We start from the raw sequence: 26,996 nt of genomic DNA, 5'->3' as shown, positions 1-26,996 counted from the left end.
CTATAATTTATGGAGATTCAACTGTTGGAAAAAGCAGGAGGCTGACACAGATTTTTTCATAGTGGATCTGCTTCCAGTGCGTGATCTTTGTTTCCTTTTCTTGCATGTATGAAGAGAAAGCAGAAATGCAAGCAGGTGAACTCTATTGTTCTGCTCACTCTTTCGGGAGGGGATGAGCCCAGGAAAGGAGGGATGGATCCCACCTTCCTGCAGCAGAGGAGCAAGGGCAGAAACAGTCGTTTGGGCTGCAGGCTGATGTACGTGCCAGAGCAAATCTGTGCAAGGGTGGGTTATCTAGACAAAGCCCACTCTGGCCTGCCTGCTTAGGTTCCTTTCCTAGCCGGGTGGTGATGGTGGTGAAGAACGCCTAATGTCCTCTAGTGACCCTTGCAGTTAGACAAAGGCACTGTGCTTACTTGTTCTGAAAGCTGTTGTTTGCCTTGTTTCCTTCCTCTTTTATTCCTCCTCCAAACCAACCCGCTATAACCAAAGTGCAGAGCTGTTGTGAAGAAACAATTTGAGCCAGAATAACTTTAGATTTACACCAGAACCACCCCCTTCCCTTCCGCTACCACAAATACAACCTTGATGTTTTGAGAACCTTCGCAGAAAAGATTCTAGGTGTTCTGAAGTGAAATATGAATTGAGAATAAGAAATCTATATCTTGGTAATGTTTGTTTGCCCTGAGTTTAGTTGTGTGACCCCTTCACAAGTTTTTTCCTCCTCTGTTATTGGAAAGAAATAGGTTTGGTAGGAGGAGCTGTGAGTTCCTGCAACAGTGTCTTAATAGAAGGAGATATCACTGACTTGCCTGAGATAATCTCCAGGTTGCAACTCATCTACAGCATCTTCCTCCTTTAAGTGAGGCTTTAGCTAATATGGTTTACTTCATAATTGGGACAGACTGATACGTATGGACAGTTATGGCAAATCAGCTGATGGGTGGTAATTTGCTAAGCAGCTGGAGTTGAATTGTGTCTGCAAGCTTGAAATTCTCTTGCTTTAAAAATAAATAAGCCTTTTGTCCCAGTGAGTTAGTAAGCCTTCCTTCCCAGTACTGTAAATCAGTGCAACACAAATGCTTCTAATGGGAAGATAAATCAAGATAGATAATGTTCGTAGATGTTTCACTGTGTAGAGAAGCGGGCATGGGTAATGCATCTAGAGGAACCACAGGCATGTAGTTAATGCAAGCTCTTTGTGTCCTGCTTGTCAAAAAAAAATACAATAAACCAATCTGTATTTCATGTCCAGACACATGTCTCCTGACGTAGCAATGGTAGCTCTTGCAGGAGCCACTGGAGAGCTGCTTGGCTGCCTGGATTTCTGGTTGCCCATGGCTAGATCTGAACTCTCTAACAGTTCTCTAACAGATTTTCATTACTGTACCATAAATAAAGCACACATACTGAGAAGGGAATGGTGTTCCGCTGTTCATCACGTGGACGCTATACAGAGAATTGGTGGCTGTGTGAAAAAAAACAGGCGAATGTTTCCAGGTGAGTTTTTTTAGTGGTCGCTGAGGAGCGTGACTACCCCATCTACACTTTGTGGAGGCACATGGCTGTAGAAAGTGCTGGTGTGGCTGGGAAGGGTGCAGTGGAGGTAGGCTGTACATGTATAGCTGGCCTTTTAGCTTTGACTCTACCCTTTCTTGCTCGCTTTCTCTGCAGTGCTGGAATAGCTGTTGGCTTCTACGGGAATGGGGAGACCAGTGACGGCATCCACCGGCTGACGTACTCTCTGCGCCACGCGAACCGCACTGTGGCCGGTGTCCAGGACCGGGTGAGCACTGGGGGAGACACGCGAGCAAATGGGGAGTGCGGTAATGGGCAGGCTTGCTCAGCACCTCTTCTCTTGAATCTGGCTGTGCCTGTATCTCGTCCTCTTTTTTTTGTTAGTCTTTGGACTATAGAAATGTGCTAAAATTTCTGTTTAATGAAGTGGTGCTTTCTTCAGCTCTTCTAAAAATATCAAAGGAAGCATACCTTGTTAAATGAAATCTTCTCTTTGCGAGGTTTAAAAACAGCCTCTGATCAGCTCTCTTCCGCACCTGAAGCGGAGGCAGGCCAAAGCATACAAGTCTATTAGTAAAATCTATCGGTTTAGTATAGTCAGTTATTCCTGTGCAACCTCTAATTTCATGGTACCATACCACACCACAACCCCGATGGCTAAAGGCTCAGCTGAGATGCCATCGCTGGGCTACGTGCAAACAATCTACTTTATAGATGCTTATAAGTTGCTTTTGAAGGGTAAGCAGTCTTAGCCTCCTCAAATAGAGGGCTGGTAATCTGGAAGCTGTCCATGACTTGCTAGTAAGAATGCATCTTCTTTTATTTCCTTGATTTCCTGTCCTTTCATTATTTTTTCTTCTCCCTTTTTATTTTCTTCCTTCCTTTCCTATACTACAGGTACTAGATACTGCAGTGGCCCTGAACCAAACAGTGGAACCAAACTTGCTGGTCCTGGAGGAGATGTTCACAAAGCAGACAGACTACCTGCAAGTTGTCCAGAAACTGCAAAGTCTCTTGGATGATCTGGTCAGGCAAACAACTGAGATCCCCTTTTGGAAGAATGAAGAGGTGTCTCTGGAGGAGCTGGCCATTCAGATTGACCTCTATGACTGGTACAGGTGTGTAGCATCCTGTGGTGTAGTGGTTGTGGCATCTGCTTTGGCCTGTTTCACAACAATGATGTTCATGTTCTGGGTGGCTGAGCCAAAGGCTGTATGTATTACTGCAGATGGCTGTTGGCCCACCCAGCTGATTTGTTTCTTACAGCAAAGTTATGTTTGGTTTAAATCAAAATGCATGACAACAACTTTTTTTCTTAACTGTGTTTACTGCCAGCTGAAGGGAAACTTATTCTCATCGTACAAAATCTGTAGCTTGTAATCTAACACTCTGGGGAGGAAAAAACCAGCCACAGAGATAGCTGCTCTCCTGTCCCGATAAGTGCATTGTAGTTGTGTGACACATTAACTAAACAGAATACAAAACAGTACTAGTTCCATAACTTAACATCACGCCCTAACATTCCTTTGTATTAAACGTATTTAATAAAAGATTACGTCAACTATATTCCACAAAGAAAACCTTTATCCACACACACAAAATAAACAAGCAAAGCATTTTCTAGCAAACCCCTAGGAATTTCAAGAAGCTGCAGTGCCTCTTCTTCACCTGGTGGTGTCCAGTTTCATATAACTTTACACTAGAACAAGATTAGCCATTTCATTTCTCAACAACTGTGTATGCTAGGCATGTTGTGCAAATGCTTTTACTTGCCTTGATTCCAGACGCAGCAAATATCCAGAGCTCTCTGGAGAATATTAATTAGTGGTGGCTTTTACTTGAAGAAAAGAAGGGCTATGTTTTTCCTGCAAGTCACATCACCTTCTTGATCTGTGACTTCTATACACCAGTTTTCCTTTGCAGACTGTGTTTTTCTTTGTTGCAGGTGGCTGGGATACCTGGGCCTGCTCCTGTTCAATGTCCTGATTTGTTTGCTGGTGCTCTTTGGGCTCATTAGGAACTCCAGGGCCATTCTTATGGGGTAAGTCCTGACCCAGGGATGATGCACAAGGGAAGTCAGCTGAAGGCAAGTGCCTGCTGCTTTAAACCTCGAGACTGTTGTCAGTTGCCAGATGTTCACAGGGAGGCTCTTGAACTATAAAACGTGATGGTACTGGTGTCCATGGTGTCCATTCGTTTCACATCAAAGACAAGGAGCTCACCTGACCAGTCTGCCTTCTGGCAGCCTCTGTGTGCTGGGAGAGAGCAATGTGAGCATCCTCCCTTAAATCTACAGGCTTTAAAAAGATCTCTCAAAAATAATCTTCCCATTTGCAAAGGCGTTTGTTAACGGGTGATAAGCATTGCATGTGTCTACACAACCTGGTAACATGCATCTTGTGTCACGATCTGCTCCTGTTTACCTTTGGCTGTCACACCTGAAGAGATGTTAAACCAAGAACAAGCAATGGTTTGTACAGTTATGAGGAGGAGTCTTGTTGCCACGGTACTGCAGTATTAATGTGTGTCTGTTTCTAAAAGGCACTGCAAATGCTGCCATGCTCATGCCCATTACAAGAAACAAAAAATAATTATTTTCTGTATCTTATGTCTTGGTTTAGATTGGTGTATTTGGCAAAGACACTGGTATCATAAACACAGTGACAATTTGACAACCGACATCGCCAAGAGTTTATCCTGGTACATGGTGATGCCATTAATAACTGAAATGTGTATTCAAATTTATTATTTGCCAGATGACTCCATACCTGGCAGGTTATACAGACAAAAGTCCAAGTGTATGTACAGATGGTAAACCCAGGGTTTAAATTAGAATCTCATTCCCTGTTGGCCAGAAGTTCGCATTAAGGCATTCCTCAAAGGGCACGTGGCATAAAGAAGCAAGTGTACCACAGCCAAGCAGGATGGTGAAATGCCAGCTTTAGATCTTTTAGCCAAGCAAGCAGTTACTGACCCAGCCATCTTCATTTAAAGTAAAACAACACGTGTCTTATTGAATTGATTACCAGGCTCAGCTGGAGGCACCAAACCGTGTTGTCCTTATGTCATAAAACCACAGAACCTTGCTGATCCATGACTGATAATTTTTGCATCCAGTTGGAAAAAGCATAGTAAAGTATTTAGCCGCCTTATTGCAGAGTGCTGCACAGAGGTCAGTCTGAAGCTCCATTACTTCTGCAAGGTGACCCACAGATCTATTCACAGAATAGGGATTACTCAGAATTAAAATAAATTTGTAAACGGAGGGATAGATTTATTTTGGTTTTAAGCTCTAGTCTTCAGTAAGATAAATGTAGCAGAAAAAAATATGTCCCTTCCTCACATAGATGCTTTTGCACTAAGTTTGAATAAAGAATACCTTGGTTCTGAACAGATTTTTGTTTTATTCAGGGGATGGTTGAGAGGAACCTACTTGTGTTTCAAAGCCTGAAGGAAAAAGCATCCCTGAGAGAGTGAGCCCGTATCTCTTTACTTTGAAGATACGGATACATAAACCAGCTTATTAGTCTGCATCCCCATACCTGAGGGAGCCGAGGAGCACTTTTGCCTTTTTATCTCTAGCACTCATACTGACAGCAAAGGTGAAGAGCTAATGTGCTGGTTGGAGAAGCGCAAAAGCCTTTTCCGCTGGTGTATGCTGGCTGAGTGTCACCGAGGCCACCACTCTGTCACCCCACCACCTTCTGTCTGCTTGACAACAGACGCTTCCCACTATTTCTGTCGGTAATGAGGTCCAGCTGTCAGAACAGAACTTGTAAAGCCGTGCAGAGATGGACTCACAGGGCAGTGGTAGGTGCCTAAACTGTTGCTCTGAGCTGTTTGCCTGCAGGTGACTGTCCCTCTTCTGGGGCAGAGCAGCTTGGATGGTGTCCTACCATGTACTCAGTGTTCCCTCCCACTGTCTGTAGCCAGGCAGTGCTTATACCTGACAGCCTCATTTATTGTAGAAACAGGAGGGATTTGTTGAATTTTGTTTGGATCAGTATGTTTTTGTGGTGTTTATTTTGATATGGCAAATTTTTCTTTGAATATCTCTGGACTAGGAAAGTAAACTCCAGAATGGGAATGGTGGAAGTGATGAGATTGTAGTTATCTATTTCTTAATCTGCCTCCCCTACAGCCATCCCTGTATCTTTGTGCCTTTGGCTTCCCTGCTAGAAGCTGGGCAAGACTTTGCTTCCATCTTCTCCTTCCTTCCCCTGCAGACCCAGGGCCAGGGGAACCAAAAACTGGACATAAACTTCTCTGGTTGCTGCTGTCCACAACATGTAAAATAGGATGGTTTATCTGAAGATAACAGTAGTTGATAACTTACTGGTTTTGGTAATTTCTTTGGACTCCAAATAACACATCTTGTGGCAGGATCTGCTTGAAATCAGAGCTTCTACATCTGCCATCTGTCTGTCTCCCACAGGGTCTGCTTGCTTGGAGTGTTTGCCCTGATTGTCAGCTGGGGATCCTTGGGTCTGGAGTTGGCTGTCGCTGTGGTAAGTGGCTCTGATCCAAGTCCCCTTCACTCTTTGCTGCAGGTTTATTGGAGAGGGGATTAATGTTGCATTCTGCTTGTTTTATAGCGCGTCTTGTTTTAAGTAGCTGTCTTAGCAGTTTTCATTTATGAAAGGTACGGAGCTCCGGTTTCCTCCGTGCTGGTGCTCCAGCGGGTCTGTAAGGCAGCGCTAGTGGGCAAGATGATGAGACTTCAGCATCTGAAACACCCCTATAGTCGAGGCTTCCCTGATGCTAACCTGGCTCAGCTGCTCTTTGCTATTGATCTTCTTTGAGATTCCTTTTTTCCCTTTTGTCTTTCTTCTGTCTAGGGCTCCAGTGACTTCTGCATTAATCCCGATGCTTATGTCTCCAAAGTGGTTGAAGAGAACGCGGTGCTTAGTGCTGGTAAGTGCTGGGATGGCTTTGGCACGGGGCACCGCGGCTCCAGCTGTCACACAGGAGCGTGGCAGCGGCTCAGAATTTAAGGCTGCATTTGGAACAGAGGAGCTTGCATACAGTGGGAAAAGCACATATGTGTGGAGCTCTGGAAAACCAATGTTCTTCCCAAAGAAGCATTTATACACCAGTCAGAAGTGCACTTGTTTGCTTTTTTTTTTGGTCAGAAGAGCCTTGAGAACCTTATTTCTGTGTTGACCCTTAGGTGGAAATAACTGATAAGACAACAACAGAAGTCCTTGGGTTATTTTGCTTTAAATGTAGCAGTCTTGAATCTTGTTCTCCTCTCTAAGTGGCAGAACTGTGGCAATAACAGTGTGCAGTTTGAATTGTCATTTTAAAAACTTACTCTTGGGTCTGTATTCCTCCGTCTAGAAGGCTTATTTTTATATTTGTTATCAACAAAATATATACATATATTTTTCTCTTAATGTTGACTATAAATAGGAGTCTCTTTATAGCTAATTAAAAGGGTCAAATAAATGGAAGCAGCTACAAAGAGAAGTATGAAATTCCCTTTCCATTATAAATGCGGTATTTTCCTTTGTTACCCTGTTCCATTTAAAGCAATATGCCTGTATCACAGTGGCATCCAGCTGAAGCACTGTTGGATTCTGGGTTGGTGAGATGAGAGATGCCTCCAATTTGGATCTTAGGGGGACAAAAGTGGCTTTCAGAACTGTGGCTTCACAAAAATGTGGTTGGGCACCTGCTGGCAGAGATACTTTAAGTGTTAAAATGGAAAGATGTTTTTCAGGGCTCAGTACTAATTAACAAAGTTAATTTTTCTTTTCTCTCACCCCCTGAAAGTTCCTCTCTATAGTTCTGTGTGTGGTAAAACACCAATAAGTGATGATACTGGTTTGCAAAAGGAGCCACTTGTTTTCCTTTGTTCTTACTTGCTGAAAACAGAGAATCTCAGCCTTGTCTACAGAAGATCTAATGTATGGCCATGTGCTTAGCCAAATGCTGCCTCTTACTGTGCAAAAAACTGATAGGGAATTTAGGTTATATAGTTATGGCTGGGGATGCAATAAGAAATGTTTGTCTGGAGGCACAATGTGGTATAAAAGAGTATATACAGGTTGATATTACCACCCTACTGCTTATTTTTGGAATGCCTTATTTATTGATTTCCTGGGAAGGAGAGGATAGAGCCTGCCAGCTCTTTGTAACAAATAAGTGCAATAAGGGAAGAGAAAGAATGTTTAACACCGCACAAGATGAAAATTCTCATCTGTGAAGGTGACAAAGATGTGGCTTCAGGTACCAAGCTGTTTTCCTAGTTGTTGAAGGGGGCAAATGGGCCAGTGAGGCCAGGGGGAAATACCTGATGCTACCGCCAGCTATGTGCTGTAATAATTTGGTAACCCAAATCAGCTCTGGAGCATGCTTAGGAACAATTAGATTGACCCTGGGAAGCTGAAGAAGCGCCCCTTTGTGCTACTTCTCCATTACAATTGTGCTTGCCCGCTTGGCTCCTGCAGTTTTTCGTTAATCAGCTTCATTCATTTAGAGGCTAAGGGTGAGCGCAGGGCTGACATTCCTGTCCCTCCTCCTGCTTCCCCCGGCAGGGACAGTCGGCTCCCCTGGGTGAAATCAGGCTCTGTTCAGCAGCACCGCCAGCTCTAACAGTTGTTAAGGCTCCATAAATAACAGTGAATGAGTCTAAGCGAAGCTCTGAAGAGGAGGAAGAGCAGGTGTTAGCACAGGCTTGAGTTGGAAGGGTGGCCCCTTCCGTGGGTTGCTGGTGTGTCAGCTCCCTGCTGTTAGGCAGCCGTGGAGCGTTCGTGAGTGCCTTTTCCTTTTTTCAGAAGGAAATCAGTCTAACTTCTGTGCCTGCCATCGCACGAGGCAGCTGGTTGGGAGGTGATCTGCCTTCCCATGTGGATTTGTCACTGCTCTGTCATAGTTTATGATCAGGAAGCTACAGAAATAGCTCTTGGTCCCCAATGCTGGGACCGTCTCGTGCAGCTGAGCAGGAAGGAAAATCACGATGCGAGGACTGCAGCGTGGAACTGTTCAATCACACTTTAATCCCGATAACAGCTCTTCAGAAATATCTTGAAAAATCTGAAATAAGCATCAGTATCCCTTAATACCCTGGCTGTAAATTGTGACAGCTTCTTCGTGATCGGTTGAGCCATTTATACGAGAGCAATGAGCTCGAGGAGACATGGCAGACAGCTGGGAGGCAGCACCAACGCTGTCCCCATGCTGGAAGATGTCCTGTTTGAAGGCTTCCCGTTCTAGTGGAAGGTTTCACACTCCGGTTTGTTGCATCTGCTCTGGGGGTGATGCTCTCCAACATAAACAGCAGCACAGACAGATGAGGCACAAGCATTTTAAGGCTGGTCCAGCTAGTTTCACCAGAGTGTATCCAACCAGGGACTTTTCAGCTCGGGAAAGAGGTGACTGAGACGGTGTGAGTCCATGGAAGGAGAACCCATTGAAAGTTACCATGTATGCGGTAATCACATTAACCTTGGGAATTGCTTGAGCTGGAGCTGGGCTAAGAAGACACTAATGTTTCCAGTCTTGCCTGGGTGTCTGCATGTGGCCAGCGCTGGGGTGCACCATACTGGGCTAGATGCTGCCATCTCTTTTTAATGATGTAGGAACCAACAAGCAATCTTCAGAAGCTTTGTAGTGTTGAGTCAATTTTTGCCTTTAATCACTGCTTTTAGTTGTTATTTTTAAATATAATATGTTGTAATATTCCCAGTCCTATGCTCTGGCATTTAAGACTAGGACTGAGTCATTTAGATTTGCATATTTGTAATGCTGTGGTGGTGGTGATAGTGGTTGTCACAGAAAAATAGCTGTGGATACTGGGCAACTAGTGTGTTAATGTTTCTGTTTGTGTATTAATTGCTGTTTGCAAATCTAAATAGGATTAATGGAGCTGAGAATAATCTGATTAAGTGTATTATTATTGTTGTCATGTTTTTAGCTAGAGAGGAGATGTCCTTGTTTTGTAGATAAAATGTGCTGCATTAAAAAAAAGGAGGGGGAATGTGGGGCAAAGAGCCTTAATGCAGGTTTCCTGGAGAAGGAGAGACTTAAATCATTTTGCAGAAGAGGCTGATATATGTGCCTAACTCACCCAGTATTCATTAATTGAGACAAAGCCAATGGAGTTGAACAGTGGCTGTATAATCGGCTCCTGCTGCTAGTAAAAATACTTGGTGCCGTCAAGATGTTTATTTTCAAAGCAGGAGGCCATCTTCTAGTCTCATTCTTTTTCATGGATATTATGTTATTATCAGATGACTAGTGGCATAAAATTAAATAAAAAGGCACAATCTGTCTACACAACAGGAAGAGCTTTCTGCAGATTCTCTTCCTAGAAGTGGTGAACAGACATTCGCTTCATCCGAAGGAACTGCAAACCTCAGGGGATGGATCATGGAGCCTTTTACCTCCGGTTCAGCTGGGTTTGTTGGGCTGGATGCTGAGACTTGGCTGCTCGGATGGAAGCAGAACAGCCTCCTAATTGGCCTCTCACTGATTCACTCCCATCTTAGAAGCCCAGAGCCGAATGAACCAGAGGACTGACACCCCAGCACCTCCCTTTCCTCTCTAGAAGTAAGGACAGGACAAAGCTTCACGCAGGGCATGGGGTGGTTGCACAGTAACTGCTTGGGCTCAGTGAGCACCGCAGAAAAGAGTTTGCCCAAAGGAACCGTGCTGAGCTGATATCAGCGTTGAGAAGCTGTTTTGCTGTGTGTTTTGCATGGACTCCTGATTAGCAGAAAGCTTTGTGTGGAGGGCGCTCGGGAAGGCTACGAGCTCTTTGCTGAAGGCTCACTGTGACTGATTTCAGCAGTAAAGAGTGGCATATATGAGAGAAATATAAATGTTATGCAGATGCCTCCCTTTGCTGTCAGACTGTTGCCTTAGGGAAATGAAACTCCTGGTGGAAAACATGTTACCTGGGCAAGAAAACCTGGCCGAAAGAGTCATCTTCCTTTGCCATCACAGGCAATATACTTCAGCTTTCTCTGACTGAACCCACAGAGACAGGCTCATCTGGATGGATATGTAAAATGCAAGCTGCTTAGAGAATGCTCAAGTAGTGATTAAGAAGGGCCGGGAAAATCTGTTCTAAGTGTGAGGATAATTTTTTTTAAACGAGGATCTTTTTTCTGGTTGCTCTTTACCCTACAGACCTTCTCACGGCCTTTTGGCAGGTGCATAATGCCGTTTTCACACGTCAGCTGAGCTTTGAAGAGAATAGTAAGTCTCCATGGTTGCAGAAGCGATAAGGAGTTCTAGCAGCTGAAGCTGCCTTTAGTAGGCAGTTCTGCTTTCCTTTCTAGGAAAAACAGACTTTGCAAAAATAAAGCATTTTGGGTAGTTTCCTTCCTTGCCTTCTGCTCCCGTACTGCGTGTGCACCAAGAGGAGGATGGCTGCAGCTGCAAATGTGACCCTGCCTAACCCTTCTCCTATAAACTACAGCGCCTAAAGGCTGGCTTCAAATATCAGATCTAACCTTCAGGAATTTTCCTTGAGAGAAAAATGCATCATAAAAATAATTACAGAAAGAAGTTGCCCGGAGCTGTTAGCAGAGTGCAAACGGTGGGTTAGTATAGCTGTTTTCTGGACAGAAATGGGAGATTTGGTGGTGTACAGGACAGACTCCAGCAGGCAAAGCTGGTGCTATGGCAGGGAAGCCTTGTTGATCCTGCCTTCTAGAATGAGGCAAGGGAAGCACTTATTGCACTGTACTGCTTTTCGCTTCACTTGTCACCAGCAATCTTTAGCCTGGGCTTACAGGCTGCAAACTATGATGATACCAGGAATTCCCACCTGTAATCTGCCCACCAGGATTGATCCAGAAGGCCCTGAAGAAATGTTTCTGGAGCTGTGTATTAGCAATAGGTCATGCAACTTAATGCACCTGCAAAGGTGATGTAAACTTCGTAGCACTGTGGAAGCCTAAAAGAAACCTTTAGTGGTTTGTTGGTTTAAAATAAATAGGTGACAAGGTCACAGCTCCTTTAGGTCACCATGTGTGATGCTGTGGATTGCTCTTGTGTTGCTGTTCTCACAGCACAGGTGGATTTTAATCCATTTTTCTGTAGCCATTGAGTGTGATCTATGAGTTCTTTCTTTGGCTCAGTAGCTGGGGACAGTCGTTTGTGTGCTCTGCCCAAAGCAAGGCACAGAAAGCCGTTCTTGCTGCCCTCCTATCGGCTCAGATTTTGCTAATTGCTGTTTAGAGGCTCATCTGGGGGGGTGTAAGACATCCCAAAGAAAGAGTTGGTGGGGGGGAGATGGAGCAGCTGGCAGAAGCTACCCCAAAGTAGGCTGATGAATTATAAATAGCAGCTGTCAGGCTGCATTGCCGTTGTGCAGGAGCTGACAGTCTGTGTTGTACCACTTGGTCTCCAGCGTGTTGCCTTTGCCGAAAGGTGCATCCAATATTTATGGGAATCGCGGCAGAGTCAGGATACAGTCAGGTCTGCTTCCTTCACAGCTCTGCTCACTTGTGGTTCTGCCTTTTACTGCTTTTGGAGCTGGGAGCGATTAGAATAGCTTGGCGGGATGGAATATGCGTTACAGACGGAAGATGAAAAGGATGCCGGTGGGGAGGGAAATGCAGAGTGTATGTGTGTTTTGGGGCTTTTGTCATCTTTAGCAACCCAGCTTCACCCTTGACTTTGCTGAGCTGACGTGCTCCCATTCATCTGAAGAAGAACAGTAAATGTTTGAGAAGGAATCCAAAGGTATTGGGATGATCAAGTCTTTCAGAGCTTCCTCCCTCAATAACATTATTGAGAATGGCAGGGGAAAACCTGATATTTGTATAACAACTTATGCATGGTGGCAGTTGGTGCGGTATTATAGTGGGCTCATGAGGCCACCGGGCTGGTTTCATACACATTGGAATAAGGAGAAATAAAACTGTGTCTTCAAGTCTGGAAATGTTGCTGCTGCTAGCAGAACACTTTAGCAGTCTTATCTAGAAGTTTATATCTTCACTGTACTGTGATTACTCATGTGGCTACTCAGTATTAAGACTAACTTTTGGGATGTTACCAATGAATGATCTGAGATCCATTTAACAGATAATGTGTTGCTGGTATCCTCATGCATGGTAAGAGCTTGCTTTCATGATGAAGTCTGCAGTATTGGCTCAATACCAAAAAGAACGTGTTTTTTTGCGTAAGTCAAAAGAAGGATGTAAAACAAATGGCATACACTCTTTTAGTTAAAGTCTAATTAAAGCATCTAATTAAAATCTAATTGTGTGCAAGTGACATCCATCAGAAAACAGACTATTTACTTGTTCATCCCTAGAACACGTCAGAAGAACTTGTTTTCCATCTATTTCCTCACTTGCTTTCAAAGTGATACCGTTTTTATAGAATATTACTGAAAGTTATGATTTTCCTGAAGGAAGAGGCCTGTCTTATGTTCTGCTACAGAACACTGCCTAAAACCAGTCTCTCCCTGAATGTGATAGAAGAAGAGGTCTTTTTAATTAAACACGTGAACTTGTACACTTAGCCATACATCGCAGTAGCACAGGGCTATTTATTTGCCATGTCTTTGACCCAATGGTGTGCTTGCACAGGTATTTTTGATAGCAGCTTGTATTTATATCACCACTATTTATATCACCTCTCCTGTGCTAATGTTTTGTGGCTGGTGAACTGAATTGGCTGAAAGCTGAGCTGTCTCTTGCTGTGTGCCCTGGGCAGCAGTCTCTACCTCTGGTTGCTTCCAGCGACCGTAGAATGGTATTCTGACACTTGGAAGCTGCAGAAATGTAACATGCGGTTGGATGACCTGTAGGCTAAGGTCTTATGGTTATACTGTGGGTAGTGCTTGACTTCTGAATAAAACTTTTTTGATAGTTCACCTAAGTATATAATGAAGTGAGGCAGCTCCATGCCTTTCACTGTTCAACAAAACAAATGGCCAGAAAAGAACTCCACCAAAACAACCAAATCTGTCTTTTCTCCCCAAAGGCAGATTACATCCCTTTCTCTACTGCCATCCGTGCACTGTAATCCTACCCGGAGAGAGGGAAGTGATTCCATTTATATTGCATTTTCATTTTGTGTATTGCTTTCTGAACTTAACACCTCCCTTGTGGCAGTCCTAAAATACTGCAAAGCTGGAACAAAGTGTCTAGCCTGACTTTCTTGTCTTTTGCCTTTGTAGATACCCTCCGCTATTACATGACCTGTAGTGCTGGGTACCCCAACCCTTTCCAGCAGGTGAGTGCAAGCATCCTCCTGGCTCCCTTCACCCCTTTTCAGCATCCTGCAGGGTATCGTGAAAGCCTTTTGATGCCAGCATGCAGCACATTGCAAGGTGTTTAGCCATAGGGAGCACTCCACCTGTTGGTAAAGCTTTGGTAGCTACTTTCCAGCTGTGCCAAGAGGTGGCACTGTGATTAGTGAGCAGCTTTTTCCAACTTCATCACAACCTAGATAGCTTCAGGTCCAGGATGCCCTCTTAGAGCAGCCCGTGTGTGATGTGGTGAGGACCATGGCTTTGTTTGCGGTACCTCTGTTTATGTGGCACTCTTCTAAGAGCAGCAACTTGGAGACGGAGCACCCACAATTAATGCCAGGGTGAGAAACTACTTACGTCCTGCTTTAAATCTCTTCTCGCAGGTTCTTTAGGTTAAGCAGTGGCAACACCATCCTCCCAAAATGCAGCCACTTCTGTGGGTGAGGGAGTTATTCTCACATATGCCTCCCAAATCCCTTGGATGTTGAAGGGTTTGTATCCTGAAGTATAAATGTGACTCATTATTCTTCTGTGTGGGGGCTGAGGAACAGCACCTGGGCCCATCTCAAACTGTGTCTTATGTATCAGAGGCCAGAATGAACCCACACCACCTACCATTTGGCAGACACCAGCTGCTTCACCATTTATATTTAGGATTTTTTGGGTCTTGTCTTCCTCTGTTCTAAAGGGTGTGGTAAGAACCCTTCAGGCTGTGGTATGATGCACCGTTGCCATCTGTTGCATTTCTGGTTGCTCAGTCTACTCTCCAACAAGCTATTGCATGTGAAATTCCCGGGGATGCTCTAATGGGATGTGAAGACTGCACCCTAACACAAACAACTTCTAGTGTTAACGTTGTCTTTCTCAGCCATCTGGTTTAGTAGCAAAATCCAGCTGTGCTCTGCGGTGAGATCATGAGTGCGTTATGTCTTTTCTTTCTCCTTCCCCTCTGTCCTGGAGCCGGCCCCAGCTGTGTGTATGGTTTTTGTGTGTATGTGTATGTCGTGTGGTTCTTTTTCTTTAATTTCTTTTTTTTCTTTCTTTCTTTTGATTCTTCCCTTCCCTCCTTCTTTCTGTCTGTTCTTCTTCCAGGTTGATAAAAGTCAAACTTAACCCTATCGCAGCTTGCCCCCATGTCAGTTTAGACATCCTTAACTTGTACCATTCATAAAGATAATGCTTCAATATTTGGGAACAGGATTTAAGTCTTATTTCCCAGGAGTTCTGTTGGTGCCTATAACCTGAATTGCTGAAACACCACATGTTTTGTGTTGAGCAGAAGCTGTCAGGAAGTCACAAGGCTTTGGTGGAAATGCAGGATGATGTTACGGAACTCATGAGGTCAGCAAGCAGAGAGCACCCCACTTCCAAGGTAACTCTCCTCGAGTTTGCTCTCTCTGTGCCTTCTGACATCCCTTGCACAAAGCCCAGGATCAGCTCCTGTTGAGCCGTTTCCTTGCCCTAATCACCAGCTTGTTGCTTACAGGAGTATCTTACTCGGATCCAGGAGGTTTTAAATTCAACAGAGATCAACTTGCAGCAACTGACAGCTTTAGTAGACTGTCGGAGCCTGCATTTGGTGAGTACTCAGTAACTGGGCTTGAGCTAAGAGAGAACAAAGGGAGTGTAGAGCCTGTAGTGTACTGATTATTTTGGAGTCTTAAATCTCCGCTGTGCCATAACAGTTTACGGCAGCTTTTACTGATTGACTTCAGCAGAAAGGAGAATGGGAATTTGGATCAAGTTAGCCTTCTGTTTAAAGATCAGCATAGGAAACTAGATAATATGCTTTTATATATCTACGAACTGCAGTCCTAGGGTTTCAGGGACCTTCTGGGTTTTTTCTGTAGTTCATAGCTTGTTGCCTCTCTCATGGAATGCCTAAGAGCTGCAGTATAGTCTGGCCTAACGGTTGCACTAGCTGCGTGTCCAAAGGTAGAGAAACAGGTTATCCGTGCTTGTGTTCTTGTGCAGTGGGTCGTAGTGAAGGAGCTGAGAGGCTTAATGAAAAATGTGGTATCTTAAGTTGGGTGGATAAGATTGCCTTGGCTTTTTTTCCCCCCCTCTTAAACTCTTATTGTGTGGGGTTGAAAATCTTTCCACGTCTAAATCCAAGCTGGGCTTTGTGAGGAGGAAGAAAGGTTAGATCAGTTATGAAAAACACTTGAGGTCCCTGAAATTAAAATGGAAATATGCTCTGGAAAAAAAAACTACGATCCCTTAAGTTGTTTCAGAGCATGTAATCCCAGGGAAAGGCTTTTGAATCGAAGCTCTTTGTTAACTCCCTAATGATTGGGAACCTCTGCTCATTTCTCTCTCCAGGATTACGTCCAGGCTTTGACGGGCTTTTGCTACGATGGAGTGGAAGGCCTCATCTACCTGGTTCTCTTCTCCTTTGTCACAGCCCTCATGTTCAGTTCCATTGTGTGCAGCGTTCCACACACTTGGCAGCAAAAGAGGTACAGAGAGGTTTTAGATCCTGCAGCATTATAGAGTTCTTTCCTAAGGAAGACTGGCTATTGGATTTGTGCCCATGAGCATATGGATCTCTTTCCCATATAATCCCAGGAGTGTGAGGGATGAGGCTTTATAAGTGCAGGTCCAACAGAAAAAAAAAACCAATTGGCTTTTACTCTGGCTGTGGTTAATATTTACATCTGAACCTTATTGCACTGGGATACTATGTGTGCAGAGTATTCAGTATGCTGTAGGATTATGAGTCAAGTCAGAGATGAATGATTACAGCTGTAGAGAGGAGTAATGCTTGAACTCCGTGCCATCTCTGTAAAGTACCTATTCTCTTGCATCGCTTTGAGGCATTTGTTCTAGTATGGGGAACAGAACTGGAACAAGAAGCAATTCACACTTGCCTTTCTTGGCTTTGCTCACACTGGGGCGACTGGCTAGCATAGCTGCTACAAACTGGAGCTGTCTTGCCGGCAATAACATCAGCAGATGAGATACTTGCAAAGTGGTGGTGATCATCTATCAGCGGAGTTATCTGGAACTAGTATTAACGATGGTAATAACCATGTTGATCAATAAGTCTTGAGCAAACCTTGGCAGGGCTTCGCTGGCTGACTGCTGCACCACATGCAGCTATTAAAATAGCTTTGAGTTTTCCGTTCTTGCAGAAGAGCAGTAAACTGTGCAACGAATTCTCTTCTGTGGTTCCGAAACATGATTTTTATGGTCTAAGCCCAGGCTCAAGGTTCAAAGTAAAATGGAACATCCTAAACAATAGCAGGAAGCCAGAGCCCTCCAGGCCTGCAGTGCCCACAGAGAAAACCTTGGGAAATGCGTCAGAATAGCACTTTAAAAATATGGCTCATTTCCTTACCTTTTCCACATGCAAAGGTGCTACCAAGAGGAGAATGGCAGTCTGCCTGTGTGCAGGAAAAAGGTTGGCACAGGGGTATGTCTTGTGCTGCTTTCTCTGTGGGCTCCTGCCTGTCCTGCCCAGCCTAGCCCGGCTCAAGCTGCGGCTGTGAACTGCGGGATTCCCTCTTGCATTCCCTGGAGCACCGTTTTTCCCTCTGCCTTCCTCCCGGAGGTGGAAAATGCCATACTGCATTGCTTGTAAGGGGCCCTGCAGGCTGCAGTTCCCTGAATAAATCTTCAGTGCCACCTTGTGGTTCAGAAGCTGTGGGTGATGTTGGGGATGTCCCAGCGGTGGCCATGCTGTCTCCCCCAGCAACAAAGTGTTTCCTGGAGAACGCTTTGCTCGCTTTGTCAAGTGTCGCTAAAATAGATTTCAAATCTTGCTGCTTCATCCCGTAATTAGAGAGAGAAAATAGTAGTGTAGAGACAAGGGAATACTATGGGAAGGGGGGAAGGAACCATCTGGCAAATTGGCTCTGTTCTGCATTAAATTGATTTAAAATTCTGGCATTTTTAAGAAAATAAAACCTTCAGACATGAACGTTGCAACTTAGTCTCTGTAAAGACTTCTGAAATGTTGTTAGAAGCTGAAGCAGACCCTATGTAACCAGAACAGGAGTCTAGAGAAGTCCATGGAGACTTATCCTTAAAAGCACTTTGGTCGTGGCTACAAGAAATGGAAGGACACAGATTACAGTTTTGAAGGATGCTTTCTGTGGGGTGCATGGCACCACATCCCCACTGCCTCTCTCTTTTTTAAATATTTTTTTATTTATTTTGAATTTGTTTTAAGGGCTGTGTGTTTCAGGATGTGTGTCCATCCTTAGGTGGTGTGACTGGGCAGTTGCAGAGCTGTGCTGCCTGCCAAGCCCTGAAAGAAGACCGCAGGGAGACTGTAGGGCATCACGCAGTGTAAAAGTCCAGATGGCGTCTGTGGGAGGTCTGAGTCACTGTGGCGTAGGCTGTGTTTGACACTGCCACCCGAGGCATCCCAAACGGGTATCAATGTGGAGGTGCGGAAGATGGTTGGGAGGTTCCTAGGATTACCATGGTTTCCTGCAAACCCCACATGTGGGGTAATTGTAGGGGTTCTAGGAGGAACTTTTTCTCCTTCTTGCAGAAGCTCAGATGATGATGGGGAAGAAGAATCAGCTGCTCAAGGGAGCAGACAAACACACGATAATCTTTACAGAGTGCACATGCCCAGCCTCTATAGCTGTGGGAGTAGTTATGGCAGTGAGACCAGCATTCCAGCAGCAGCACACACTGTCAGCAATGCTCCCGTCACAGAGTACATGTGAGTATCCCGACAAGAGGGCTGTATTGTGGCTTGTCCAGGTTGCTTCACTCTGATTTCTGTTGTCACCAAGTGCTGCGAGGCTGGCACTTTCAACCAAGCAGTAGGAAGCAATGAAAGATTTTGTCCAAAGCGTCAAAAGGCAGGTGTTCTGATTGGCATCTACTGGGAGAAGGGAATAGCTTGAAAGTGCTGCAGTAGAAGGAGTTGTATTAGCACAATCCAAAATGTGAACAGCTTTGCCCTGCAGGATTCAGAAAACTGTCTAGAGCAAAGAAGTAGGAAAGTATTGTCTGGGCTCCTTATTACACGTTGATTCTGATCACCAGAAGACTTAATTCTTCAGACAGAGCAGTCTTGCCAGAAGCTTTTAAGCCTCCTGAGAGACCGAGAGCCAAGACAAGGCCTGCAGACTCTGTCCTTCTACAAAATTGCAGTCGGCTCTGACATCGGTTGCAGTCCAGAGCTACCTAGTCCAGGTGGGATCTTCAGAGCTTTGTCCAGAAGTGCCTAAACCTGAGCACACTTGTGCTGCCTTCAGGGCCCATCTTTTTTAGGCTGGCACATAATTTTGTTCTTCCCCTTAGACTTTGTCCTCATTTTATCTCTGTTCCTGCAGCTTGGCAGTTCTGATGCTGTAGGGAGGCAGATTTTCGCATGGACCTATTTTTAAATCACTTGACGTGATTCAGTGTGGGCCCTTCTGAGTGTAAAGATAGAGCTTAATCTGAGGAAAATAATGCTAGTTTTGTGCCCCTGTCTGAAAAAAAGGGATCCACCTGGCCTGTAGGAAAAGTTTTGAGGGAGACTGACCTGACACAGTAGTTTTGGGGGTGCGTATGCTCCATCCCATGTCACCATCGGAGACCTTCCTGAGAGAAGCATGGCACGTACCCCCTGTTATCATGTGTGTCTTCCTTTCCTAGGAGCCAGAATGCAAATTTCCAGAACCCCCGTTGCGAGAATACCCCGCTCATTGGCCGGGAGTCCCCACCTCCCTCAGTAAGTCTCTCTTTACTGCTCCTCTCTGCTTCAGCAACTTTGGGGAATACACGTTTACCACTCCTGTATATTCTCAAGAGAGCTGATTGTGCAACCAAGTGCAGGATCTGGCCCATAAATGGCAGCAATTTGAATAGACAAACTGTCTCACCTCCCATGGAGGGTGAAACCTTGCTATTCTAGCTATTCTACTTTGGACGTTGCACATAAAAAGAATAAAACTCCACCTATTAACACTTGCAATGCTATGGGCCCAGTCCTGCCACCACTGAAGTGCATGAGTATCTTGGTGGGTGACTTCAGCAGGATGATTCACTTGCATGCAGTGTTCTTGCTATCTGTGGCATTGGTTCCTCAAGTTTAAAAAGAAACTTGTTAAAACAGTAATTTCAGAGTTATTGCTGAACCTCTCTCCTTAATTTGCCCTAAAGAGATGGTAGGATGAAACCTGTATCCTTTTTTTTGTTGAGATTTTTTTGTTTAATCTTTCTTTCACAACTGTTTTACTTTCTTTAGAATCTATTTTTGTATTTAATTTCCTATGGAGGAAGAAAAAAAACTTTCATGGAAGGTTTTGTTATTTGGAGTGGCCCGATAGCCATTTCTGTATGCTGGACAAAACACGGACTTGCCTTCATGTCTGTGTAAGGACTAGATGAATCTTGCCCTCCTTCACTGGATCCTGTAAGCCTGACTTACACCAGAACTTGGAGAACGTGACATCGCAGTGCTCACTGACTTGGTGGTGTGATTGCAGAGGATGAGTAGTAGCATGCTTAATAATCAACCAGTCTTTAGGAATAAGTATAAAGAAAATACACTCTGACGTGTGGTTCAAATTCACGGGAAGGGGAGGATGAAGGATTAGGAGTTGTGGTGGAAGAGAGGACAGCACAGTCACTGGAGCCCCAGTGGCCTAATGGATAAGGCACTGGGCTCCTGAGCTGGGGATCATAGGTTCACCACCCTTCCAGCAGGTGCCTTTGTTCAATAGTTGTGAGGCCCTGGATGGGGAAGGCAGTGACTTGAGGAACAGGGGCCAATGCCAGCACATTGCTGCCCAGCCTGGTCCGTTCCTGGTTGGAAACGGATTGGACCGAACCTACCGACCAGCAGAACCAAACTACAACATGGAGGTGGTAAGAGGTGACTCGATCACTGTGTATCCTCCATTAAAAACAGTTCCTACAAAGCAAGAAAAGAAAGGAATCAAAGCAAAAACAAAACAAAAGTTGCAGGAGACTCCTTTCTAAAGGGAACGGGAGATGTGAGGCACTTCACCCCTCATTCCTTCTGAAGGGAAGTGCTGCCTCGCTGGGACCAAGGTTAAAGGTGTACAAAACCCATTTACTGCCTCAAACCGTTTAGGGACATGGTTTAGTTAGGTGGTGGCTGGTCTCTTCCAACCAAAGTGATTCTATGGTGTTCTATGATTCTGTGTTTTCACATCAAAAGGACCAGTTCATCTTGCTGTAGAGAAAGCGGAAAGTTTACTTGGCCAGACGTCTTTCAGGCTTCACAAAGGGTGTTTTCGTGATTCCTGGTGGCACTCTTGCAAGCTCTGGTAACGTTATCTGCTCTCAGCAAGAAGATGGTCCTCAGAAGAGGAGCTGATGTGCTGTGCACACAACAGTGCAGCAGATGCTTTCCCACTGGCGTTCCCTGTTGTAGGAAGGATGCTGTCCCTCTGCTGCTGCCAGGGCACATGTTCCTTCAGTGTCTGTAGGCCAAGGTCCTGCTTCCCCTTCCCCTCCAGCTCTTCTGCTTCAGAGAAAGCACATTCCTTTCTGCAGGGGCTCTAGTTATGCAAGAAGTTCCTGGGTTCTTCAGTGGCTGTCCGCGTTAATACCCTGATGGGGTAATCTGAGTCCTGGTGCCTTAGGCTGGTTTCTGAGTGTAGATGAAGATGAGGGATTTTGTTTTGTTTTGTTTTCAGAGTAACTTGACTTGGCAGCCATCAGGATGGCCTATAGGGAAGTGCAGGATCTGGGGAAGGAGGAGAGTGTGGCGCTGCACCTATAGACATGGGGAGCTTCTCCCTAGATGAGGCAAGGACCAGGCTATAGCACAAGTGTGTTTTCTGGAGGGACACAGTAGATGGGTAGTGGAGAGAAGATAAATACTGTCTCCTCTCCAATTGGCAGGCAGAGGGGAAGGAGGCTTTTCTGGGATTTTTTGCATTTGCAGCTCTCCGTAGCAGGTGACTGAGACTATACTGAGGCAAAAGATGTTGTAACTTCATAGCAAATAATCTGTGGGTGGAAAAAGATGAAAAGGCAATACCAATGCACATGTCCCTGCCTCTTTTTGGGGAGGGAGGAAAGGGTGAAACCAAGTAGGTTACGTCCAGTGGGTGGACAGAGCTGATATATTCCATTTAGCTTTCTGTGAACAGATGGTGTAAACTAAGATGTGACGATCCTGCTGCATTGTTTGTCCGTTACTTTTCCTGGCTTTTTGTTTGTTTGTTTGTTTGTTTTTTCCCTTCTCTCATTCCTTCTGTTTTCTCCTTCTTGCCACAGGACTATTCCCATAGGGTTGTAGAGCCCACCTTGTCACTGACACACACCACAGCGTTTCACTTGCTTGCACTGTGTTTTTCATGCACGTTGAGGCTGCACTCTCTTTTTCTCTCTCTTTCTTGCGTCATCACAGTTGTATTTGGCTGCCATGGACAGTAGCAGCCATATGAGCTGGCAGCTTAAGCCCTCGGACAGTGCACGGACATACTGGTAACAGCGCCCGCAAATGGAACAGGTACTGGAAAAAAGGTCCTTCTTGCTCAACCCCTTCTCCACTCCCAACCACTCCCTTCATCCCTGCACTGTTTATCCCAGGCCAGTGCCTTTTATTTCTTCGCATTCCTTCCCTCGGCACCTCCCACCCCATTCCCTCCTGCCAAGGGTTTAAATTAAAATCAGGTTTTGCTCTGGTGCAGACTCAAGGAGCAGTATCAACCTTGTAAAGGCTTCTGGTGCACGTTGCGAGGGTTTTAGGCTCTCACGCCTCACAAAAGCGAAGTCCCAGCAGCTTCAACTCAGAGTCCACCCTTGAGAACAGCTCAAACGCTTAGTACTGAGTGATGCTTGGGTGTAGAACTAACCTTGAACTTCAAATGCAGAATGGAAGTTCTCCCATCACAAGAAGCCCTTTTCTAGAAGTAAAGAGAACTAATCTAGCAGCTTTTCAGTCGGGACTGCTTGTCTTAATTCAGCTTTTTGGCTTCCCTTGAGACTTGCTGCTGTTGTGTTTATCTCGATTGGTCATAACAGCATGTGCCCAAAACTACTTCCCTGCCACATGCATTAAGCTCCTCAGCACGATTTTTCATTTGTTGAAAGATCCTGACTGGTAATGGTGGCCTGTCCTGAAAAGTCACTTCATTGCCTGTTAGATCTGTGTGCAGCTTCTCCTTCTATCCTTAAAGTCAGAAGGGAGAAAGTTTAAAGAATACTTCTCTAAAGGTACAGACATGAGCACTAAGATCTATTTCATTCTGTTTCCAAACTTTTTACTGTTTTGTTTGTTCTGTGTGTGTCCAAATCATCCCATCCACGTCCCACCGGCTCTGTGAACGGGGCCTTCCTAGTACCATTTCCAGTGTTTCTTTTGCAGTGGTCCATGACAAAGCCATGTACCTACAGAAAGAGTAGGTTGTCTGCATTACGACTTGTAGTTTTTAGCTTGGTTGAATATAGGGTGGTATAATTAGAGCTGCCTGGTGTGAAGGACAGTGCTCCCTCAAGGGAACTGCAGTCGTTCAGTGACTGGAAGGCGTTGGGTCCAGTTGGAACAGAGGGTCCGTTGCTTTTGGCTCATGCAATCAATGACCCGTATCTGACATTCTGTTCCCAGAAATACATGGCCATGAAGCTGCTGTTCCTTTTTTCGTGCCATTCCTGTTGGGACTCTTGTCAGCCTCGCACTGGATTCCTTTCTGTCATGTTGCTGCTTGGTCTGCACTCTTGCTGCCTCTTGCCGTTTGTCTGCCTGCCTTGTGACGTGCTGGGAAGGTGCCGTCTGCATCGGGTGTCTCGGTGCCCTCTGCCGTGGTGCATGAATGCAAACTTGTCTTGAAGCATGGTGCTAACACCCTTGAGAGGGTCACAGCTTTCTGAAATCTTGCAAAGACTGCTCCCGGGTGTCAGCTTATCATTGGTTTTCTGCTTTTTTGGTTCCTGCAGGTAGCATTGTAGTGATGTTAGATGGGTCCGTTCCATGAAATAAAATGGTCTGTTCCATGAAATAAAATACTGCTTGTAGCAGGGGGTGGAATTCTAGTGTCTTCTCTGGACTTGAAACCTCCTCTGGGCTGAAACACGACCTGATCTCAGTCTGCACTGTCTCCTGTTTACCTAAGGTCACACCCAGAGCTTAATGTGGCTGTCTGCAGGGCTAAGAAAAAGGCATTGCGTTCTTTCCAAGACTTTCAAAACAAACAGAAGCTCTGTTCTTTTGACTTTGAAAACTTAAGTCCCTTTGAATTCATAACCCACTGGCTGGAACTGGCTGTTTCCCTGCATCTTGCACCTCCCGTACGTAATGATACCAAACCTTGGGTGTTTACTGTGCTCCAGCTCAGCTATTTGAGAGGAGGATCAGCCTTTAAGAACTTCAATCCAGAAGCTTTGGTCTCTATTGGATTACCTGAATAGCTCTGGCAGGAAATCAAAGTCAGGGTAGCTGAACAGAGATACATGTGGGTTTTCTAACCACAAATAGTAAATAGTTTATACTTGGAGTCATGTTTTCATATAGAAAGTGATCTTACAGCATAGCTCAGTTAGCTGTGAAGTACTCATGATCTGCACAGGGCTTGGTAGAATTTATCATCTCTAAAATTAACTGATTATTCCCATTAGTTGGGTGGGTTTTATTTTGTTGGGGTTTTTTTGCAAGTAATGATTCCTTTGTACTCAGGCTATACATGTTAAGCACCTAACTAGTATGTGCTGGCAAATCATACCTATGGAAATTTATACCCTCAACAACGCTGAATGTGAGGAAAGGGGCTTTTTTGTCCTTTGGAGGAATAAAAAATAAACTTGTGTGCAATCTGCTGTGTTTGTCCCAGCTGACCGATAAGTGACTGGGCGGTGTGCTGTGCTGAACAGCACAAGCCGCCAGGAGAAATGACCAAAGAGACCTTTTAGGTACTCTTTTTAGGGTAGCTGACGGTGTGGTGGAGGTATGGGTTGAAACTTGTCCTCTATGCTGGTTTTGAAAGGGTAGATGAAGGGTGTATGGGCTCGTGGGTACTTCCAGTGAGAGTACGGGAAGAATCACTGCATTGTGCGTGTTCTTTAACCTTCTATGAAAGCTCCTCTTTTAAGGAAACTAAATGCAACTGTATGCCTCATAGCTGCGTCAGGCTCTCTATCCCAGTTACCTCCAAGTAGAGTCCAAGACCTCCTCAGCTCCGAATTGTGCTCAGGCTTTAAGCCTTTAGAAGTACTTTTCAAAGGAGGTAAAGACTTAGTTAATTTAACTATGGAAAATATAGTTTGGTTTCATATCCATGTGGCTGGCAAGTGTCTGCTGATACATCTACATCTGCTCGCCTGTCCAGATATTGGATCTGTGTATTCCACAGCATCTTTCCCCTGCTTCCCAGCAGAGGATGCGCTGAGGATTTGGATGAGGGACTATGATCAACAGCATGTGGAGCAAAGTGGTCGTACATGGAGGCTACTGCAGTGACTGAAGACCCAGCTCATGCTGATAGAGCTGTGCTGGTTATGAGAGGTGCACAGTGAAGTGTTAGCCCTCTACTTCAGGTTTCAATCATAGTTATCATGGTCATTAACAACATGCTTTAACAGGAGTAGCTGGTTCAAGCTATAATGGGAAAAGGTACAAAGGCGCAAAAATTCTGAGTTAAGGAGAGAACATCAGCCCTAACTCTGACTACTCTGAGTCTTGATTTGTTCCTTATGTTGGATTGCAGGTAGGTTTGAATGTAAAATGCCCTTTACTTGACTGTCCAAGTCTCATGTTCCTGATTACTTTGTTTTAATGACATTTAATCAACTGTGGAGTGTTTTCTTGGTGGAGGAAGAAGTAAATTCTTTTTGACTTCTCCCTCCATGATGGGTGTACTTTGTACATCCTTGAAATGCAGTTCATCAAGTGGCCTTTCTGGATTTTAATGCTCTAAAGAATGTTGATGTTGCATGTTGTGTGCTGAACCTATATGACTTGTCCAGGAAGATGCATGATAACCTTCCGTGATCAGAGATTTTTTTCTATATACTTCTTACCAAACCTTAGTACCTGAACGTTCTCTGTTCATACTCATTTCCTATTACACGTCACATACAGAATACAAACGGAAAACGAGCAATCAAATGCATTTTTCCTTCTAAGACCCTCTTCTTGGCACGTTGCTTGGCAGGTAGTTTCAGCATTGCGCTACCTGAAATGTGCCCTACTTACTCTATGAGAAAGTTCTTTGACTTCTAAGCCTCTCTGAGCCCATTGGGTTAGTCCTATATGCTTTAATAATGCCCTAAAGTTTATTTCTGAAGCAGTATTCCCATTTAATAAACTGTATAGAATATAATCCTTAAACTGGCCCAGTTTGGTATTTTTCTACCTCTTTCCTTCTCACTGGCAAAAAAATACATTTTAAAAAGAGAAAGAACAGATGTACCTTTTGTCTTCTAAATATAGATGCCATTTTTGGGCCAGAGTTTTATATTAAGATCCATGTTCTGCAGAAAATTTTCCAATTATGGAAGACACTAAAAGATGAGTGTGCAAATAAGCCCCAGGTGTCTTCATCTTGTGCTGATGGGGTCAGCTCTGCCAAAGGAGCAGCTTCTCTCTTCTATTGTGCAGAGGTTCAGCCTGGGTCAGTCTTTGAAGGGGAAACTGATAAAATACTATTAATTCTCTGAAAACCTCTTTGGATAGCTGAGCTTTTGAGAGCCTAAAGATGCCTCATAATGTTCTTTCCCAGTGGGCAAGATAAATCATACCCCCTAGTGTGGAACTGCCTTTTGGTCATCTCTTTGCCAGTTTAACTGGCTGCTTTATGTGGTTCAGTTTTAGAGGTGATAAAAAGTCAGTATGCTGACGAGCACTCTTGGGAATTAAGATGTGGGTATTACAGAATTATTCAAGCTCCAGCTGGTATAAAAAGAGGGAAAAAATGTCTGTTCTTGTTGGTTGGTTGTTAGTATCATAGTAGCAGAATTCCAGAAGCAGTAATGTGGTCATGATGAAGGCATTGAACACATTGGCATAAAGACGCAAAGTCTTTTGTTCTTACTGCCGACTATTATTTACATGCTTTTCAGCTTGTTATTCGAAGCTGAATGGCATGTGTTACCTCAGTAGCTTCTGGGAGCTGTTTTGGATTACCTTGCTTAGAATAAAAAAGAAGATATGAAAAACCAACCCCCTCGAACCAAAGCAACCTCTCATCTTTCTGACTTTCTCTTCTCACCCCAAGCTGGAGTCCTGTCTACTGCTGCGTGGTACCCAGGTTGGATCCCAACCCGCAGTGGGTTATTGCCCACCTGATAACTATAGCTAATATCATCTGGTTTAATGGCAGCCTGTTTCCAACCTGACAGA

General features: G+C 44.6%; 1 protein-coding gene across 1 annotated transcript in view; it reads left to right on the top strand.

Moving 5' to 3' along the window:
- Nucleotides 1-26,996, top strand: part of TTYH3 (tweety family member 3) — a gene marked incomplete at both ends in the record, with an annotated part of 72,164 nt that overhangs the window by 44,540 nt on the left and 628 nt on the right. Inside the window, 11 exons of the mRNA XM_080353822.1 lie at nt 1,675-1,786; nt 2,416-2,636; nt 3,464-3,559; nt 5,954-6,026; nt 6,357-6,432; nt 13,661-13,716; nt 15,015-15,107; nt 15,222-15,314; nt 16,058-16,194; nt 18,237-18,413; nt 19,340-19,415. Coding sequence (XP_080209948.1) covers nt 1,675-1,786; nt 2,416-2,636; nt 3,464-3,559; nt 5,954-6,026; nt 6,357-6,432; nt 13,661-13,716; nt 15,015-15,107; nt 15,222-15,314; nt 16,058-16,194; nt 18,237-18,413; nt 19,340-19,415 — 1,210 coding nt within the window. The remainder of the gene's footprint in view (nt 1-1,674; nt 1,787-2,415; nt 2,637-3,463; nt 3,560-5,953; nt 6,027-6,356; nt 6,433-13,660; nt 13,717-15,014; nt 15,108-15,221; nt 15,315-16,057; nt 16,195-18,236; nt 18,414-19,339; nt 19,416-26,996) is intronic.

Source organism: Nesoenas mayeri (genome assembly GCF_963082525.1).
Source record: "Nesoenas mayeri genome assembly, chromosome: 15".
In the NCBI taxonomy this organism is placed as follows: Eukaryota; Metazoa; Chordata; class Aves; order Columbiformes; family Columbidae; genus Nesoenas; species Nesoenas mayeri.
Note: the sequence above shows the minus strand (reverse complement) of the source record. Positions and strands in the feature narration are given on the sequence as shown.